Source organism: Triplophysa rosa, linkage group LG8 (genome assembly GCF_024868665.1).
Source record: "Triplophysa rosa linkage group LG8, Trosa_1v2, whole genome shotgun sequence".
Classification (NCBI taxonomy): Eukaryota; Metazoa; Chordata; class Actinopteri; order Cypriniformes; family Nemacheilidae; genus Triplophysa; species Triplophysa rosa.
Genome location: NC_079897.1, coordinates 1,815,945 through 1,832,290, shown reverse-complemented (window position 1 = coordinate 1,832,290; position 16,346 = coordinate 1,815,945). Strand labels below are relative to the sequence as shown.

At 36.8% G+C, this 16,346-nt stretch overlaps 1 protein-coding gene across 3 annotated transcripts; it reads right to left on the bottom strand.

Annotated features, from left to right (window-relative positions):
• Positions 1-70: 70 nt before the first annotated feature.
• Positions 71-13,744, bottom strand: nek10 (NIMA-related kinase 10). Of its 3 annotated transcripts, none has more exons than XM_057339533.1 (35): positions 13,655-13,744; positions 13,177-13,263; positions 13,034-13,094; positions 12,777-12,886; positions 12,605-12,703; positions 12,445-12,529; positions 12,236-12,277; positions 12,075-12,153; positions 11,914-11,981; positions 10,659-10,738; positions 10,383-10,469; positions 10,086-10,310; positions 9,875-10,014; positions 9,728-9,789; positions 8,277-8,351; positions 8,122-8,186; positions 7,922-8,024; positions 7,675-7,803; positions 7,462-7,599; positions 7,348-7,393; positions 7,148-7,269; positions 6,970-7,072; positions 5,606-5,681; positions 5,385-5,514; positions 5,238-5,308; positions 4,938-5,133; positions 4,790-4,865; positions 4,562-4,610; positions 4,276-4,310; positions 3,726-3,826; positions 3,212-3,322; positions 2,691-2,796; positions 2,563-2,615; positions 1,576-1,631; positions 71-1,490 (listed from the first exon to the last, which is right to left on the bottom strand). In XM_057339533.1, exons 2-35 carry the CDS (start codon positions 13,236-13,238, stop codon positions 1,445-1,447), a joined length of 3,087 nt encoding a protein of 1,028 aa, XP_057195516.1. In that variant the 5' UTR covers positions 13,239-13,263; positions 13,655-13,744; the 3' UTR covers positions 71-1,444. The 3 variants fall into 3 exon arrangements, with proteins under 3 accessions (XP_057195516.1, XP_057195517.1, XP_057195518.1); XM_057339534.1 differs by having other exon boundaries at positions 4,276-4,307; XM_057339535.1 differs by lacking the exons at positions 71-1,490; positions 1,576-1,631; positions 2,563-2,615 and having other exon boundaries at positions 3,212-3,342.
• Between the last annotated feature and the right edge of the window lie 2,602 nt (positions 13,745-16,346).

Sequence of the window (16,346 nt, the reverse complement as noted above, 5' to 3'; positions counted from 1 at the left end):
TTACAAATCGGTGCGTTTCGTGTGCGTTTCTAGGCTGTTGTGTATAAAATTGAATATGAATACATGGAAATGACGCTGCTGTTTTCTTTAGGAATAGCATGTGAAACAGTATGAATTGTGCCATGATAAAAAAAGTAAGTATTTATAAATAGATTAAAGTGTGTCAAGTGCTGTGGTCATCCTGAGAGATTGATGAAAAATGAACCGAAGAACACTGGGTCCAAAAGTCTGAGACCACAAGTAAACAACAACTTCACATTTCCAGCACAACAGTTTGACGATTGATTTCTTCAGCTAGTATGTGGTATAGCCACAATATATTATAATATATAAAACATGATATTTTGATCACAATTTCAAAAATAAAACAAAAATGTATTTTAATTTATAAGGATCTAAATTAAAATAAATATTAAATATATAATTAGTCATAGTACAACTTGCTATAAAATTTCAAAGTAAAATTTAATTTTCTGTATGTAAATGGGAAAAAACTGAATAGGTCTGTCACTGAAAAATTGAATTTTATCATAAAATTTAAAAAATCACGAAAGCGTTAACCTAAGAAAAAAAAAATGTATGGCTAGTTGACATGAGAAAACTGTTCATATATTATTTTATATAATTCATATTTATAAGCATAATGGAGATTTATCTTCATTGTTAGTCACTCCATAGGACACAGTTACTACCCATATATATATTGAAGGTCATGTGTTGGCAGCTCAACCAATGAAAATAAAAAGATCATCATATCTCTACAAGACATTGTAGTTGTTTTTCCTTGTTTGTACCGTGATATATTGTGCCACAATATATCGTTACATCCCTATTGTCCAGTATGACGAATGTGCTACAGTAACATGTGATTTAGAAACTAAAGTATTTCTTCTTTTAATGTCACATCTTTGTTTTACATGTTTCAAAATCCCCAAAAGTTTAAAATATAGAGATAACTATTGGACTCCAATCTACAGCCACTGACGTAAAGAAAGAAAATTGACCTTAATAAAGGCAAAGCTTATAAACAGTTACATTATATAAAAATTCTTCATATCTAATAAATGCTCTTAAATAATTTAATCTGTCCATCTGCTTTTCTTCGACTTAAGTTTTTAATCCATCTATTTAAACAATATTTTATAGACATTTGTTGTTTAAATCAACCAAAAGAACAATGGTAAAAATAAGTGAAGATATCCCACGTCAAAGTGCACACATTAAAATGAGGTAATCATTGATTTCACACGTACTCTGCTGTACAAACACCATGTACTTGTGCACAGCAGACACCTGCCTGTAGTGTTGTAATATAATCATCTCATGACTCATAATGTGATTATGTTCAGCTTGTCTTGACATGTGTAGCGGTTGACCTGAGAGGTTGTCTGCAGGATGTCACGTTTCAGCACATGACAGGTGTCAATCACCGATGTGCTGTGGGTCACGGGGTGTCATTTCTTGATCCCGCTCCTGAATCTGTCCCGCCCCTGTAACCCCACAGGCAGCCAATGAATGATGAGGAAATTTAACACAACCCGGCTTTATTCTAGAAGACTTGTGTGTAAAGAATACCTGCTTGTGGTTTCGTTATAATAGCTGTTGTCCTCGAGTACCTCCTCCAGGATAGTCTGAAACACAAATTCAGAACATCAAATTGTTTTACAGTGAACTTAGATCATGAAGTATTTGTCCTATTTATTTTGTCCACAGGCAAAAAAGTGATTTAACGCAGAATTATAAGTATAATTTCTCTGTATTTCTAAGTTACTAGGTCTATCAGAGTATTATTCAATATACAAACATTACAACCTGATTCAAAGCAAGACAGTATTTGAAAATGAAGTAAATAGTCACAGGTTTATTCAGTGAACTCAAAATGTTTCGGCGAAAAGCAGTTGTGTGTTGTGGTTTATTTTCCATATGCAATGTGTGCAAGTGTTTTAAAAACAGACGTTTCATCCTATGCGCTTTTCAATGCTTAAAATGTTTTGATAAACTGTTCCTCTTGTGAAGAATTGTGAAAGACGTAATTGAAAAAAGCCGTACAATATTCACTACTGTTTGAAACTTTAGAGTCACGAAACTGAAATGTGTCTTATGAATTAAAAAAAAAACTTAAAACGCTTAAATGAGTTTTATACACAACATATAACTGTCCCATCATGATAATGTATTTTATTACAAAACTAAAATGTTATTTATTTCATGAAAATGAATCAAATTGAAATAAAAAAGGAACGAACTGGACTGAACAGTGAAGATAAAGAAGTAAACAAGAGCTCAGAATAGATGTGAACTCCATTCTGAACTTCATTCTCAGAGCGAGACCTTAAGAAGCTGCTTGATAGAATGACAAGAAAACATTTCTGCAAATTCTACAGTTTTGATATTTTGTATTTTAATTCCCAAAGTCAAATTTGTGTTATTCCACGGTTTTGATGAGTTGACTTTAATTCAAAAATATAAATAAATAAAGAACAAGTATGTGACAAGTATGTGACCCGTAACTTTTAAATGGTAGACGTATAAAAAATTGTAATTCATTCTTCACAGTCTTACCTGCATGTCCTCATAGGTGAGTCCATCTTGAAGAGCAGAATAACCCGACTCGCCTGCAAAACACAAGATCATTTCAGCCGGGTTTTAACCTTTAAACTAAACCCAAAAGAAACATGGACTGGATTCACCTCGACTGACAGCAGCAGAAGGTTCTGAGCTCAGAGACTGCATCATAGACCACCACTCCCTGCTTGATGACGTCATCTCCACCAGCTCTTGACTTCCTTGAAGGACCTGACAGACAAAATGTGTAGCATCTGAAAAAAATCCCTCAAGTAACCACTAGATGGAGCCGTTACTATCCGCATGAATGAAAATATTTGCAGGACATCCCTTATAAAAAAAAAGTATGCTTCTTAAGTAAATCTATTTTAATACTACTTGGGACTAAATTGTCCCACTTTAGTCTACTTCAGTTCCACACCTCAAAGCTGACTTCTCCTTTCTGACTACATGACGTGTATTTCTGAGAGGTACATAAGTATACAAAGTATATGTTTAAACAAGTATACTTATAGCACTACTGAATCAACTTTTTTTCCATAAGGGATGCTAAAATATCTTGTTTGACGCTCTGGTGAGGTGGTTTCATCTATATTAATCTAGATTTTACAGACTGGGACTGTGATGTAACTCTGACATCAGGTACCTTCTTCAGCTCCACCTTCAGATTGTATGCGTCACTTCCATGAGAGAACAGTGCTTTTTTAAAGCGCTCGATCGTCCGCTGCTTGAAGCTGTTTTGGAGAGCGGGTGGAAGCTGAAAACATCAACCGCAGGCTGAGAGTCAAAGAAAGTGTCTTTATATTTTAAAACGGTGTACAGGTCTGTTTCAGTAACAACAGTTCTTAAAGGAACAGTTCCAAATCTTGATATCTTTGTTCCGTTGAACACAAAAGAAGAGATTTTGAAGAATGTAGGGAAGAAAACAGTTCTGGGGCACTTTTGACAACCATTGTAGTTTTTCCTACTATGGGAGTCAATGGGGGGCAAAATCTGTCTGGTTATAAGCGTTCTTCCAAATATCTTTCTCTGTGTTCATCAGAACAAAGACATTTATACAGATTTGGAACAACTCGAGGGTGAGTCAATGATGACAGAATTGTCATTTTAGGATGAACTGTCCCTTTAACACAAACACATTGAGTCGAGCTGAATGTCACCTGAGATATGAACACAATCTTATGCAGAACTTCCAGAAGCCTGTGGTTGGGATCATCGATCTGTCGAACTTTTCTCTGTGATAGACAGATGCCTGCCGATGCTGTAAACAACATGTGACACGTCACAGATTACCAGCAGAGATTTGAAAACATTGCAGTATACACGCTTTCAGCTGCAACAACATAAACAAACGCTAAGCGACCCAAACTTAACTTCCGGTAGACTTCCGCAAAGAATCAATCACTGATGAGTAGTGTTCTTTTAATTTAATACAATAGAATATTGTTATAAAATAATATGAATATAAAATAAATTGTTGTATTATAACATACCGGAAGTTAACTTTGGGTCAGGCGCGTGCGTGCACCGTCTACATCAGCAACAAACCACTTTCATTCATTTGATGATGTTTTAAAGTGTTCTTTTAGTTCGAATTGTAACGTGTTGTTAAACAAATCAAATTGCAAACACGACAATAAAGCAGATGGAGCAAAAGCCACAGAGCATTTCAAATGTGTGCACATTATCATCAAAGAAAATAATATTCACCTGGTCGAGTTCTTGCCTTCTGAAAATCATCGCTGCTGAACGCAAGACACAATGACTTTAACTGCTTTTGCATGACATCATAACAATAAAACCAACAAAACGAGAATCGAGTTTTATTGTGCAACATCAATCGGAGCACACTATTCCAAACTTTCTTGATAATCTTACATTTAAATCTAAACACGTTTTTCAGAAACACTCTATTTACAACCATCTGGATCTATTCTGAAACAAAATGGCTCATTTTACCGATCGAATCCTTTCCAGCTGTAGCCTATGACCTTACCTGACCAGCTTCAGCTCATCTGAGGACTTCACGCTGCCCTCGACCATTTCTACACATTTTCGGAAAGGGTTTAAAATATGCGTTAATGTTCACATGCAAGAGTTGAATTATGAATTACAGTCTGACAATACGTTTGTGTGGCCAAAAGGGTTTTTATTTGCATAGAGAACGATTCAGCCCTTGCTAGAGAAGATGCTGATGTTATTTGTGTATTAAAGCAAAGAAAACCTCGGCTTTGATCTTCTTCCGATGCAGACGATGTTTCGAAACTCTGTGTCTGAGGTCCATCTTGTATTTTGACGCTCTGAAATACAAACAACACACATCAGATACTTTCCCCCTGTAACACCAAGGACACAGAGTTTTGTTTGCAAACCTGTGGCGGTCTGCACATCCTGGTCCTGTTGCTCTCCAGGAAGTACTTCTGAGCTCTCTTCCTGTCTCGCTCCGCCCTTCTCTCCAATGAATTATGGGATGCGCACAGACTGTCCACAAACCTCATCATGATGTCAGAAATTCTGGAGCTGACCTCGATGATGTCCGGACGCAGGTCTGCATTCGGAGTCAAGCACCTGGTCAAGAGAGACATTTTACCTTTGCGACATGAAACCGGACATTGATGTACACACTTCCAAGACGGCATAAATATATTGAAACTCATAAAGAGAGCTCACACCATTGAATCATGTGTGTAACTCTCTCCGAGAAAGCTTCATCCGTTACCGGCTCATAGACGGCTTCTACGATCTAAACACACGAGGAATATAAAGAAATGATTCAAGAGGACATCTTGAACAGTACGAGAACAGTGAAGATGCGTCACCTTAGTAGCGAGCGAGAGCATGTTTGCACTGTAGAAAGGAGGTGCGAGAGTGACCATCTGATAGAGGATACAACCCGTGGCCCAAACATCTGCTTTCTCACCATACGGCTCATTCTTCACAATCTCTGGACTGACCAAAAACAACACAAACCACAGCTCATAGAATGTGACACAATAATACTTATTTATAACAGTATGAAGCTCATGTTCTCAACACACACCAGCAGTACAGTATTGTTCCGACCACTGACGTCAGCTTACTGTTCACCTGCTTCTGCTTTGCAAGACCAAAATCAGCTGTGAGAGATGAAGTATGCATTGGTTAGAAACGTTTTTATGAATATAAAAATAACACATCAAAATAAAATATGCAGCCGCAGAAAAAATGTTCATTTCATCATCCTTTCTAGATGTATTGTGGTCATTTCAGTCCAGTGTCTCAACAAAATCAAACCTCAGGAGTGACGTAAAGTCATCCAACAGCAATGTGAAAGACACATGAAAACTGTGACGAAAATCCAGGTTATCATACGAAATTGAACTTTTCTGAAATACATGTAGAAATATGACTGCTGTATCGCTTAAAAGTGAATCGGAACTTGTTTTCTTTGCTGTATTTGAGGTCTGAACAAAAACAGAGCATCTTGTTTCTCCAGTTTTCCATTTCTGCAAATGAATGCAAAAAGAAACACTATTTTTATTTGAAATATTGAGGAATATTATTGTTTAACAAAAGGAAACAAAAATGATCAAATACAGATAAATAGAAAATAATTTTGGACTCTCTTCATTGTTTTTCGCGGCTGAATAAAGAAACTTTCTTTATTACAAAAATTGCTATTAAAAAAAAATGCTATTCCTATTACAAAACTTCAATTGTTATTTTTTTGAATAATAACTAGGGCTGTCAAACGATTAATCGCGATTAATCGCATCCAGAATAAAAGTTTGTGTTTACATAACATATGTCTGTGTACTGTGCATATTAATTTTGTATTTATAAATACAAACACATACACAAGTATACATATTTAGGAAATATTTACATGTATTTATTTATACTTACCAATAATTGAAATTATATATAAATGTTTATTAATATTTAGATTTTTCTTAAATATATGCATGGATGTGTATGTGTTTATAAATACAAAATTATTATGCACAGTAAACAGATAAATATTATGTAAACACAAACTTTTATTCTGGATGCGATTAATCGCGATTAATCGTTTGACAGCCCTAATAATAACAAAGGTAATCCCCAGTACAGACACAAAAATCACACACTTTAATATCTCAATTATTTCTCTAGACATCAATGAGATTAAATGAAGAGCAAATAGGAAAGTTTCACCTCTGTCTCAAATATTTCTGGCGAGAAAATAAGTCAGAAATCTCAGAAATGTCTCTTGTCATTAGAGTTTGAGAAGAGATGTCAACAATGTGTCAAACTGAGCTCAGATTTGTGCCATCAAAAGTCAATTTTATTGAAGATCTCAAACATTTCTCATCAAATGTACACAAATCCAGAGTAATAAATTCAACACCGTTACATGTATACACATAATGACACATGACTCACTGATGGTGACTTTATCTCTCTCTCCGAGCATGATATTATTAGGAGTGAGGTCACGGTGGACGATGCGTTTCTCCTTGTGTAAGTATCTCAAAGCCAGACATATCTGCGAAAGTCATCATAAGGTTACGTATTCATTTTCCATTCCGATATTTCTCCTTGCCTCCCATCAGATGCTCACCTGTATGAAGATGTTCCACACTCTCTCCTCGGTAAACGTCTGCTGTTTCTCTTTCAGAGAGTTGAAATGTTCAGCCAGCGGAGCTCCTACGATGAGCTCCATCACAATGTAAAGTTTGTCACCTGAAAGCATAAAAAACCACTGTCAGGTACAAACAATACACGAGGTGGAAATAAATCAAGCCGCAGACGGATACTTACTTTCTAAAAATGTCTTGACGTATTTTACAATGTTCGGGTGTGACATCTGAAAGAAATAAAGGATGACCAAGTGTTTTTTTCTCGGTTTGTTTTGGTGCAAGAACGCGTGCGAACCTGTTCTTTAATGATGGTCAGCTCAGACACGATCTTCTCCACGCTGCTGTCCCGTGAGCGCATGTCTTTGCCGAAAGCGGGATTGTGAAAGTTCACCTCCTTCAGCGCCAGATAATTCTGTCCGCTCTGCTTACGGACCTTCACGCGGGAACAAAAATAAAGACACAATTACAGTGTCACCTAGCTGTGGAAAGAAATCTGGAAAGAAATCACCTTATAAACGCTGCCAAAGGCGCCGCTGCCCAAATGATCCAGAACCGCATAACCATTAATAACTCTCAAAGGCGGTCGATTCTGATTCACTGTCTCGATGTTTTCCTTGAGAACATCCAAGTCTTCCTTCTAAAAATGAGAGTAAACGTGGCATAGAAAACACATACAGGTCTAAAGGTTTGACCTTTGCTTTCTAAATTCAATTGAAATTGATTTCCATAGCGCTTTAACTGTCTGTATGTCTTACCGATAGGAGGGAGATTTTTTCTTGTAGCGCTTCATATGCAGAAATGTCCCTTACATAATGTCCAACGTCAATAAACATCTCAAACAGCTCTGGAGAAAAGAGTCTGGAACAAACAAACAAACCAAAAACGAGACCTTCATGAGCAACATAAATAACGCATGTGTGAACGTCCTACAGCACTTCATGTCAAATATTGATACCTTTTAAAATGATGTCTGTTGCGCTCCATACTAAAAAGGAACCGTAGAGCCCTAAAAGCATAACACTTCAGAAAATAAGCAGCAACATTAATACGTTATTAATATATTTCAAATAAAACCTGGAGTTGACTGTAAATAACATTCAGCTGACAAACCTGTAGAGATTTAGCTCGAGTTCCTTTGAAGTTTTGGGGTAATATCAGTTTGCCGATTATGTACACGCCATTCTCCTGAAATATAATGAAACCAAATTATTATTGCCCTTAAAAAGTAAGTATACTTCAAGGTCATTTTATTAAGCATACTTCAGTAAAGTTCATGTATATTTTTAAGTATACCTTATGTAGCGAGTACAATAATATCAATGTGCTAGTAATTACTACGAAGTATATACTAAACTAAGTCTATACTACAAGTGAACTTATACTGGCAGTGCGTTCCAAATGGGATACATCGCCCTTCACAGCCACCATATTGAAGGGTCGTTCCAAACCGAAGTGCTCATAACTGGCCACTTCAAAGGGCCCTTCAGAATGAAGGATTTCGAATGGGTACAACTGATGGACACTTCGGGCCCCCATGATTCTTTGCGTGTCGACGGCGCCTCCTTATAGGCGCGGGATGATGACACAGAAGGGCACTTCAAGAAACGGTTGTTTGGTCCCCTACACCCTTCAACCCCTTTGAAGGGCTTAGGGCATAGGGACCAGCCCTTCGAAATGGAACGCAGGGTACTGGTATAGTTTTCTAGCACATTTTTAAGGTTATGAAAGTGCACTTTGAAGTATACTTTCAGTAAACTACGAGTTTAGTCATTTTTATACACCAAGTATACTTTTCTTTAAGTAAACTGAACGCCATACTTATAGTTTACTATTTACATGACTTATATTATGTTGCTACATTATACACGTCAACATACAAGATCACGTAAAACTATGAAAAAAGTATTTACTAGACTGCTCAATCAAAAGAGTAAACGACTACAAGCCAAGTACACTTAGAATACTTCATTATACGGGCTGTCAAACGATTAATCGTGATTAATCGCATCCAGAATAAAAGTTTGTGTTTATGTAATTTATGTCGGTATACTGTGCTAATTAATTTTGTATTTATGAACACATACACATAAATGCATTTATTTTACAAAAATATAAAATATAACAATTAATAAACGTTTATTTAGAATTTAAATTATTGGTAAATATAAATTAATACATTTAAATATTTCCTAAATATATAGACAAGTATGCGTATGTTTTGTGTTTATAAATACAAAATTAATATGCACTGTACACAGAAATATATGATGTAAACACAAACTTTTATTCTGGATGCGATTAATCGCGATTAATCGTTTGACAGCCCTACTTTTAAGTACTGTATATCTCCATTACGAGATTAAGTACAAGATATGACAAAATGTTGCTTTGGATAAAAGTGTCCAAATATACTACATATAAGTTCTTGGAAAGAACACAAAAATAGAAGTAGAATTTCTTTTTTTTAGTACATTTAGTAAGAAGTATACTTGAATTAAAGCTCTTTTTGTAAGGGTGTATACTGATATCTTTCATTTAATAGTAAAAAAAGGAAGCTCTACCTGCACTACATTATGTGCCGTTGTGTCGTCCAACACAAGCTCGGTGATCGCCGCACAGCATGCTGGGAACAGGGATAAGGGGTTGTCATCCCAAACGTAAAATATTTAGGAATTCCCCCGGGATGAACGTTCCGCATCGATCCTCACCTGCCTGAAGATTCATGATGTTCTCCGCAGTCTCTCGAGCGCTGATCTCTGTCGACACATGTTGTCTGTGTCTCCTGCCCGCCGCGTTGGCACTGGAGAGCGCGTCGATGGTCGAATGATCCGTCACGTAAACTCGCTCTCTGGAGAGAAGAAAAGGTTTGCGTGACTTCACGTACAACTTATGAGTCCCCAAGCTAACATTGAAACGCACCCGTGCAAGATTCTGAGCAGCTGCTGTACACCGCCCCAGGCTCGGATCTCAGCGCTGGTGTCCGGATCCTGACACAGCTGCACGAGGACCCACACGGTGCTCCACAGCAGCTTCACGTGGTCGGCGTGCAGGTGACTGAGGAGCACGGGAACACCGTCACAGTGACGCACCTGTTCCCTGACGCACTGCACCGCACACAACAACCTCAACAGCTCCGCGCTCAACCTGAGACCAGACGCACAAATACACGATCAGACCCAAAAACCATTTCACAAACAGATTTTCATCCACGCTTACCTTTTGGACAACGTGTCATATTCTTGTAAGACGACTAGAAGATGCTCCACGATAGACAGCTCTCCGATCTTCTCTTTGCATTCTTGACTAAATGAGGATTATCGATTAGGCCCAACACAATGACTGTAGATTCATAAATGCATTTGTTTACTGAGGCAAAGGCTATTCATGGCAAACGCCGTCAACTTTACGCCCTAATAGCAATATAAACTTCACAAACAAAGATCATTATTCACAATAAATCTGTAGAATTATAAAGGTGTGACACAAACGCACCTTTCGGCCAGCGTGGTGAGGGCCAGCAGAGCTCCTAACACCACACCGCTGTCCCGTGCGGAAAGAAGACTTACTAGAGTCTGTCAGAAAAGAAAATGTAAGTGATGCCAGCATGATCTCTCGGTAAACCGTAAGTATTTTTGGAGGTAGTGATTTTAAATGAATTTATTACACGGCTCGTTGGAATGCTTGATTCTGATTGGCCAGTCGCGACCAGTGTTGGGTGTAACTAGTTACTAAGTAATTAGTTACTGTAATTTAATTACTTTTCCCTTGAAAAAGTAAAGTAAGGGATTACTATTATTTTTCTGTAATTTAATTACACTTACTTATTATGTAATTGAACTAAATACTGTATAATATATTCAATAGTGGAAGTGACATCAAAATTATAAGTCTAACTTTAAAATGTATGCTTTAATGTATCCTTCTCACATTTGTATACTTTGGTCAGTTAATAAGAATAATTTATGTAGTTATTTATTATTTATTTGAATGAATTAAATAAGCCGTTTCATGTCTATCCTTGAATCAATTCTAATCAAGGTTGATGTAGGATATAGAAAGTAATTAGTAATAAGTAATTAAACACATTTTGGAGAGAGTAATTTGTACAGTAATCTAATTACACCATTGAATATGTAATTAGTAACTAGTAATGAATTACTTTTTCAGAGTAACTTACCCAACACTGGCCGCGACGTTTGCAGGTTCATTATTCCCAGATAACAACCGCTCAAAACTAATAACACACGGTAACCCGGATGCAGCAAATCATTTTGACCGTTTTTTTTTTTTTGACAAATTAAATATAAATATGTCTTTTAATAACATACATGACATTATATTTACAAATGATTAAACCAAATTGCCTGTTCATGTCGTTTCTGACCTTAAAACCGGAAGTAATCGTCTTTTCCTTGCGCAAGGTCTGAAGGTCGCGCAAGGGAATATTTCTAATTCACATTTCATGTCCAGTTTTTTTCTCATGTGGCAAGTAGCCGTGTAATAAGTGGGATAATGTGCAAGCAGCCGGCTGTAATAAGCTTATTTCTGCGATAACAACCGGCTGCCTGTACATTATCCTTTACGTGTATGACGTGAATCGTACGAAAATGGCAAGAATGAAGCCCTAATGAAAACCTGGAGCAAGATCTTCACTTTTACAATGCAAAAGATGACTAATGCGTATGAATGGGTACGAGTACTAAATTTACACAATTTATACGTTTTATTCTATTTATGACAGCAGTACCTTATGTGTCCCACAGTTAATAATCCACTGTCTCTGTTCCTCAACTGAAGACAATTTCTGAAACATATCTGTAAGCGAATAAAGAACACAAGCACAGCAAACACGTTATTCATCACGCATCTCATTTAAAACATACCTGTTAAATACGAAATGTGTCTTACATGTCATGGCAACCAGCTGCTCAACATCCAGTGTCTGTTCTCTACAGTCCAGATACACAGCGGCGACGGACTCCATGTACTGAAACACATCAGACGAGACAAACACGACACATTTCCACAAACCGCTGCGTTCACAGCTTAAAATATGGGAAAATCTTTACCTTAGCAAGCTGTCCAGCCCCTTGGAGCTCAAAGAACAACGTCTAAAAAAGAGCCAGACATAGATGCCAATGAAAAGAGATTTGATTTTTATTTGGACCCTAATCAAATTATATAGCAATAATGCTTTGCTATTGTTATCGGTCAATCTCTAATATTTTTGTATGACACAATTTCTCCACAAAAACCAAACAGAGATTTTGGGTCCTACCTGGTAAACTGGATCTCTGATCAACAATCTTAAGCAGTTCAAAACTCTCAGCGCTCCATCCGATGAAGACTTTTCCATCCATTCGCTGAAATCGAAAGGCAGTTTAACAACTTTATCGGAGGTTAATATCACAACCACTCAACATCATACAAATACCGACCTGAAAGCCAGTCTGTTATTGATCAAGGCCGTGAAGATGTCCAGGAAAACTTTATGATGCGGTGGGTCGCTAAAACATCTCTGATTCCGGTAAGTCGCACTGTTCACAGAATTAACATTGGTCATACAAATAACACGACAAGCAAACCCAGACTACAGATCGTGCTGTGCACCTGAAGTTATCCAGCTCGGACGCTTCAGCGACCGGGCAATTCTTCCGGCTGTCGTGAACATTTGAGGAGGTTTGGGACTTCTGTCCCCTGGACTGATTTACAGAGGAAACCTGAAGGGCAGACGTGACTCTCAGGAATCATTTGCACCATTTGAAGAATGATAATTCAATTCAATTGAAATGACAAAAGTGTACGATTGGATTAAAGTTAGTGATGTAATTATTGATCATTTGAATGATAGAAATGTAGTTTTATACCTGTTGTCTGGTTACAGGAGCTGTGATCAATGCTAGAAGTCTTTTCAGATCAAGAAGCTCCCTACAAATAATAAAAAAGACATTTACATAAACATCAGCATCAAACAACGTTCCCATGACGTGTCACTTCAGCAACGGCTTACTTGTCTTTAGGTTTTGGATGTGATTTTGTTGGACCTCTAGACTTTCTGTCCTGGAGAGGCATGGTGATCCAGGCTTCACTTTCATGTCTGAAGGTTGACAAGATGAGAAATACTATGAAACCTCTTTTTGTGTGGAAGACTTTCTGACTTCAATCGTGTTTTCTACCCTTTGTAGAAAAGATTCTGCAGAAATTGAGGTGATGTATGAGGTCAGTACTCCTCACGTTCACACAGGTGTCCTAGCAAGTGTACGCAAGTGTAGTATATCACATTATCTATGCACGTGATACAATAGATGACACACAAAGCGCCGAGGCACGTGTTTTGTATGTTTTATATAATCTGTTTATCGTTTGAATCTGATTTCTATAATTTTGTTATTTCAACGTGAAAAATAGCCTATCCTTGACCTATCTTCGTTTGAAGTAGTATATTTTAAGTGAACTATTATTCCGCTCTATGAACGACATCTTCTCACCTGTATGGCTCAGAAATATTCCACAGAATATAATCTCATGGTTGAAGAAGCCCAAGGTCGAAAAGAGTGTGTATTTCTGTGTGTTTTTTCAGACTACATCACAGAGGAGCTCGAATCAGGAACGTGAACACACACAGAGGCCAATGAGACGACGCGATGTTGAGGCGTCTGCGGTTACTATGGTGATCCACCTCGACACATTCCGTGATGAGGTGACTTCTGTTTTTCCACTGATCACAAAAGCCACAATAGATATGCAATGAAGGTCAACTGTTACCATATCCCCCCCCCAAAAAAAATAAAAAATAGCGGACGTGTTTTGTTTTTATTAATGCCCTAAACCCCAACGATTCAATAAAAAATATACATTCAAAGCAATACAAGAAAATAAATTGACACCAGAGTACAACATAACGATAATGAATAAAAAGCTAAGCAGGCGCCATTTCATGCAACTATATGTATACGGTATGTTTGACTTTATGGGGACCGATTGGTGCGTGACGTCAAAGTACCGCGAGAGCGAAGCGATAGCACACGCAGGCAGTCTGCTCCCGCGATACTTCGTGAAGGACAGCAAGTCAAACAGTAACTCCTACCATGGTTTATTTCTTTCGACATGAAAAAATACCTTCTTATTTTTTACCTTGCATTTCTGTCACACCTGTCAGCGTACAATTAATAGGCCCATTGTAATGCAAAAATGAAGTGAAACTGTACTTCTGTTATGAGCCGAAACACTTTTCCATCTATATGTTCAGCACAGCATGCTCATTTTTAAATGACTATGTAGTTATTTTAGTCAACAAGACGTGTAGATTAAATGTTTGACAAGACAACAATCGTCATCAGTTACAATGGTGGCGATTTTGTGACATTTGATCTTATCACACCATGTGGCCACTGAAATCACAAGAACAAAGCCTGCGTCACATCACTGTGGGTGTGCCTCCAGACCACAGATGAGAATTGACCGGACGTAGCTTCACCCCCATGGTCACTGTTGCTATAGGTTAGACAACCTTTACTGAACGTCACATTTCTATAGAAGGTTATTTTGGCAGAGAAAGTCATTCTAGTGAAACATTCAGAGATGCAAAGATATTAATATGACACTGCAGAACTCCTTCCTTCCTAAAGGGGTCCTATGTTAAATTGGTCAACTGAACATCCGCTTATCAAACTCATCTCTCTGACTCATCTTAAAACCCTGTCAAAAGTAAAAAGAAACTGGGACGCATGACTGACTGTAATATGCACTTGTCTTGTACCGTTCTTTTATCTGGTAGCCTATTATCTATTATCTCAGAGCAACTGTAATTTCATCACCCAATTCAAGGTAAGATAAACCAAAATGAATGAAAATGAAATGGAAAAGTACTTTTGGACTATTTCCAGTTTCTTTGAAGCCAAATGTGCTACAACAATGTTTGTTTGCGTTTAGATTTGCATTTTAGTTTTCAATATTGATATTATTCAACATGCCTTCTGAGTTTTGCATTTCAGTTAAATTTTAGCTTTTACACTGTGGCTAACGTCTACAGTATAATCCAAACATAAGAATACATTACACAAGACACATTACATAAGAATCTCCTCATCAAACACTGAACTGTGATCAATACATCCATTAGTAACCTCTATGGGAATAAAACTGTCCAGAGAAAGCAGACTACAGTGGGACGCTTGTGGCAAGTACAAGAAGCTTTTTAAATATATTTATTTAATTTTCTAATCTCAACAAATGATGTCACGTAATAATAATAATAAAAACATAAATAAACCATGAAATGAAATGTAATGATAATAATAATGTAAAAACAAAATAATGTAAAAACATTAACTGTAGTGCATTGAGAAATTTCAAAATCATTATAGCCTATCTTTGGCCACATGACTGTGTGCATGCATGCTCAACCTTACAAACATTGTCATACTTTTTGACCGATTTGATATGAATTATACAATTAATACGTGTTTTTTTAGTTTACACATATAATTTCATATAGGCCTATTCGATAAATCAATTTTGTAAACACATGTAAGAATAGGTATGAACATGGACTTGGACATGGATTTCCGAATTCTTTTTTGCCAGAAATGTTCAATTAATAAAATGAGCTATTAAAGTCATTTTAACTTTCACTTTAAAAGGTGCCATAGAGGAATCATTTTTGGCCGAAAGGTTCCATAGAAAACCTTTCATATCTGAAGAATCTGTTTCACAAAAGGTTCTTCATAGTGGAAAAGGGGTTTTAAGATTATAAACAAAGAAAGAAATGGGACCCAATCTGTGAAAACCGTGCAGGCTAAAGTTTCAAAATATAATTCTGAGAGAACAAGCGAGTTTAATTTCAACCATTAATTTGACTATAATTTCAATTTCTAAAGATATCAAGATTATATTTTCACAGAATGTTCTTAACATGATGGTTGATTTTATGTCGGCTGGAAACAGTAAATCACCAAAAAACGAGTTTAGCTGGGTTTTCACAGACTGGGTCACAAATGGTTCTTAAAATAAACTTTAAGTGTGTGCTATTTTTAAATGTGAAATGTTTTCACGTCTACTCAAGTATGTTTGATTGTACTTAAAAAACATATAAAAATACATAATATAATACAATATAATATACAGTGATATAATGCAAATGAACCTCTCATTTTTCCCCAGACATCTTCCATTTACAAA

Coding starts and splice junctions, on each gene's coding strand:
- nek10 (XM_057339533.1), bottom strand. CDS start 13,238: ATGCCTCTCCAGGACAGAAAGTCTAGAGGTCCAACAAAATCACATCCA. Junction 13,095..13,176: donor CATCCAAAACCTAAAGACAA/GTAAGCCGTTGC, acceptor TATTATTTGTAG/GGAGCTTCTTGATCTGAAAA. Junction 5,309..5,384: donor TGCTCTCGCTCGCTACTAAG/GTGACGCATCTT, acceptor TCGTGTGTTTAG/ATCGTAGAAGCCGTCTATGA.